Source organism: Melanaphis sacchari, unplaced genomic scaffold, assembly GCF_002803265.2.
Source record: "Melanaphis sacchari strain LSU unplaced genomic scaffold, SCAv2.0 Contig11_pilon_pilon, whole genome shotgun sequence".
NCBI lineage: Eukaryota > Metazoa > Arthropoda > Insecta > Hemiptera > Aphididae > Melanaphis > Melanaphis sacchari.
The window spans coordinates 6,195,149-6,199,669 of record NW_020270469.1 but is presented as its reverse complement, the minus strand read 5'-3'; the positions used below and the strand labels follow the sequence as shown (position 1 = coordinate 6,199,669).

The 4,521-nt window shown below is 26.7% G+C and overlaps 1 protein-coding gene across 1 annotated transcript; it reads left to right on the top strand.

Annotated features, from left to right (window-relative positions):
- Positions 1-812: 812 nt before the first annotated feature.
- LOC112604399 lies at positions 813-3,425 on the top strand (the record flags this gene model as incomplete). The annotated part of the gene is made up of 3 exons (XM_025353425.1): positions 813-1,089; positions 2,240-2,336; positions 3,319-3,425. Coding segments are annotated over 3 exons (417 nt in total), but the record flags the coding sequence as incomplete, so codon positions are not given.
- Between the last annotated feature and the right edge of the window lie 1,096 nt (positions 3,426-4,521).

Sequence of the window (4,521 nt, the reverse complement as noted above, 5' to 3'; positions counted from 1 at the left end):
TATACAAGCATAAGGTACATGTATTTTTTTTAATTGTTGACATATTTTATATAATTATTGAGTGACACGAGAGTGTTTAGTCACAGCGATTAGTTGCACAGAGTGGAACTAGAAAGCGACGGTCTCGGATGAAGTTTTCAGAAAGATAAAAATCTCGTTCTCTGTCTCTGTAGATTTTTTTAATTGTGGTACATCCACCTACATATAATAAAAAATAATAAACATATAGCATGCATATGTCTTAGAACTGTTCAAAATCAAAAAAAAGAATAACGTGAATTTAATGTTTTAGAGATCTCGTACAAATGGTTTCCAAATCCAAAAATTTTTTTAAATAAAACACACCATCGTCAGTACCTATAGTGTTTATCATTATTTATTATATATTAATATATATTATACGGCAATTAAAAATTTTTTCGAAGGGGAGAGGAGTTTGATTTTAGTCCAATGTATCACACAGAAATAAACATGAGCTTTTAAAGAAATTTTTCTCGCTCCACTCCACACAACTCGCAATTAAATTACCATACATGTCTCATCTGACACGCACTTCATTATTGTGTATTATTGTATTATATAGTTTATATTTATTAATTGAATAATTATAATGAAAATAAACGTTGTTACGTCCTTCTACTTAACATGATTTAGTATGTGATTAAGAACAAAATGTATCCTTGTATATATTAATTTATTATTATTAGTTTATTACTATGAAAATCACAGAATATTAAAATGATAAATGATGATTGATAATTAAGTTTAATTTATTTATTATTTAAAGTTAATGTTATATTTTTTAGAATGAAGAAACATTATTAAAAAATAGGAGTAAAATTAAAGCCGAATTATATTTAGAAGAAAAACATGTAATGCCTTTGGTGAACCATCTAACCAGTACATTGCTAATACACGAACCTAAAGACCCGATAGAATTTCTCGTACACCAAGTAAAAGACATAATACGCTTCCGGAATAACCGTGGAAAACCACCGATATTATTCAATAACAACCATTTGATAAACGTTTTTAAAGGAGTAGACTTTTTGAATAAGGGCACGATTGATCTGAGTCAATATTTCAGTGGTGAGTACACGATTAATTACGCAATAATGAAAGAGGTTAAATATTAATCTTTCGGAAATTGATGGTAGTGCATTGCATTGAGCCAATTGCTTACTCGCAACTCACTTTCGAGTTTATTCGTTGCTACCAAACTCGCTCAATGCCTTAATGGCCAAGTCGCGCGCCTACGCTTCGCTTGTTTGAACATAATCTGCTTGCCAGCAAGTAAACTATTGTCGACCGGCCTACTTTAGGCACCACTTTTTGCTGAATGAAATCGTATTCTATAATTGACGTGACTATCGGAAAAGTGAATATTGTGCTACAGATTATATAGTGCCTATATAGTGACATTATGGTCACGAGCAAGTTTAAGAATACCTTAGGTATATTCGGATTAGTCGCTACACGCTCGTAGTGATTTAGCTCAGAATAACATATGCTTCCAATATAAATAGCTAGGTAATATAATATTATCTTACATATTATACTGTATCAAATATAGTCTTGTCGACTTCCTACATTAAACGTATTATTAAAATTTTAATATTAAATATACGTGGTTTTTTGATTTATATATTATTGTATCGAGTATATTATAATATACCGCGATAGGGTTAGGTTAAGATTAGGAAATGTAAACGAATTGTCTAAATTAAACAGATTTACCTATCAAAATTTGAATTTTTCATCAAAACCTATAATTAGAATTTGACAGGTTATCTGGAATTATTTAATTGTCACTTGTTTATGGAATTCAAATTAATAATATAAATTTATCTATTACGAAATGAGCATGGTAAATAAAATAAATGTCTACTTATTAACTTGTTAATGAAGTAATAGGTTATTCCAAAAACATATACCTAAATACTATTTTGTTAAATTGTTTTGCTATATTTCTAAATGTTATTATTAAAATTATTAAATGTAGATTAGGTAATATACAATTGAATACAAATTGTGTGACACTTATTTATTTATTATTTTCATCGAATAAAATAGAAGTTTAATAAAATATAATAAATATGTTAATACATTTTTAATATTAGAATAATTGTATTATTTTTAAATATGAATATTCATTCCAGTCCACATTAATATCATTCATTTAAAAATTTACGTTTATTTATTCAGTATTAATGATTGATTGTTAATGATTCCTAAATAGCTATGAAGATGCTGGGATTGGATGAAAACGATTTCAACCGGAATCCACAAGTAGACGAAAACAATCAAATTGAATGTAAAATATTCGTATACGAGGCGTAAGTAACATATGCTTTTAAATTTCATAAATTACCTAAAATATCATCAAAAGCTGATTTGAACAACCAAATAGTTTTAATTTTGAATAACAGTAATTGACTATTTAAGATTTATGGTTGATTAACATATTTCTACATTTATTAATTGCTGGTTATTTTACTGTAAATTTAATACGTTCGAAAATTTTAATTTTTACTAGAATATAAGACTGAAAATATGTAGTTCTTGCCGTTTCTTGTAAATGTAATTTTGATATTGAGGAAAGGAGTTATTAATTAGTATATACTACATATTAATAACTCTAATATTAGTGATAAATCACCTAGATAAAAAATACGATTAAGGTCGATATAACCTCTAACTTGGCTTGAACACGTCATTCAAATGTATACATATATTCTAATATTCAATTTTGTTAAAATGTTTAATAGATCAAGCATTATTTGTAATGTCACTTATGTATTATGACGTTTTAACCTGTATTTCTATTATTTGGACATTGATTTAATAATTAGTAATATTTACAATTTACATAAGCAATATGCAAATTATCATTTAATTTATATTATATTTTAAATGCATAATTTATAAAAAAACAATTAACCAACAATCTTGCAGATATTGTGTTATATATAACTATTATGTACCTATGTTTTAGATAAAAGTATGTATTTTCGTAATTGTTATTATTTATAAATTATTTAAAAAAATTCAATCACGTGGTTGTTAAATTTGCGGTTATTCGTTTTTCAGTAACATCAAAAATAAATAAATGCATTTATTTTTTTTTTTTTTTATCAATAATTTTTTCAAAAACTATAGTTTAGCATAAAATTTCCCGTTTTTCCTGAATTTTTATTTTATAATATAGATAACTGTAAAATCAATATACCTACTCACTACTTAGATAAAAAACAAAGATGAAAAAATGTTTTGAAATTTTTTAGACGATATTAAAATTGTTTTTTTCTAATTTTATAGAAAGTTTGCGTTAATAAAACAGATGACCACGATGATACAGTAAACACAATGACAATAATTATGGAACACGTGTACAAACGACATTAGCGATGGAAATATAATTGTTGAATTAGTGAGAAACTTCTTTCTTCAGGAAATATATTATATAATAATTACGTTAATGGTTGTATTTTTTTTTTTATTTACCGTCTGTTATACTCATCGTTGTGTAATAACATTTATATATTATATACATGCACAATATAATGGTCTCTTGAGTCTCTTATTGACAGTTCACATACAGTTGATCGTAAAAACCGGGAGAGGAAATGTAGATAAACTCAAATTTTTTTTCCTAAGCCCATTTAATACACAGTCGTCAGTCGATTCTTCATTGAAAGAATCCTGTAAACTCTGTATACGATGACCAATGGATATGGACAGTGGGCACTTACACTACATGTGAAGTATCACAACATTCACAACAATAATAAAATTTTCGAAATGTACCTACCTACGCACAATAAAATATATTATATATCAATGTTATTTATGTTCATGCTACATCTAGGTACATCGGTCGTTAAAACAAATTCAATTGTATCATTATTTGTATAATGTTCGTCCCTTTCACTCCCTTTGTACAATATCAGTCCCGAATGCGAGTATACCTTTCGTGAACGAAAAACGAATGACCTAGTTTCCAAAACGATTATCCAAATTTGTTACGGTGACCAAAGCATTTGTGTACAAAAACATGTTCTTTTGTGTTCATATTATTAATGTTAGTGTATAAGGGTCAACAATGACTTCATCCCAGCAAAAGGGTTGTTTGGAATTATAAGCGGAACACAATAAAATTCGTTTCTATATAATATATATATTATATTTACTTATATAGGAAGAAATGTTTTGTACTTGTACCGCTGGGTCTGTATAAGACCCTGTCGCTATTGGTGGAATGTTTGAACGATGTGTGAAACAGTATACTAATCCTGACATATTTATCACCTGGGAATCTACAAACGTAAATACATATATATATATATATATATTTAAATTATAATAAAAGTTGTGAAACTGATTTAAGTCTGTTAAAAAAAAAAAAAAAAAAAAAAAAAAAAAAATATAATATAAAAAAACCTATTGCTCGAAGACTAATTTTAATTAAAAAAAAAGTGTCCAGACTGTTGAAAATATTCAGGTGTGATTTAAGTCTGAAAA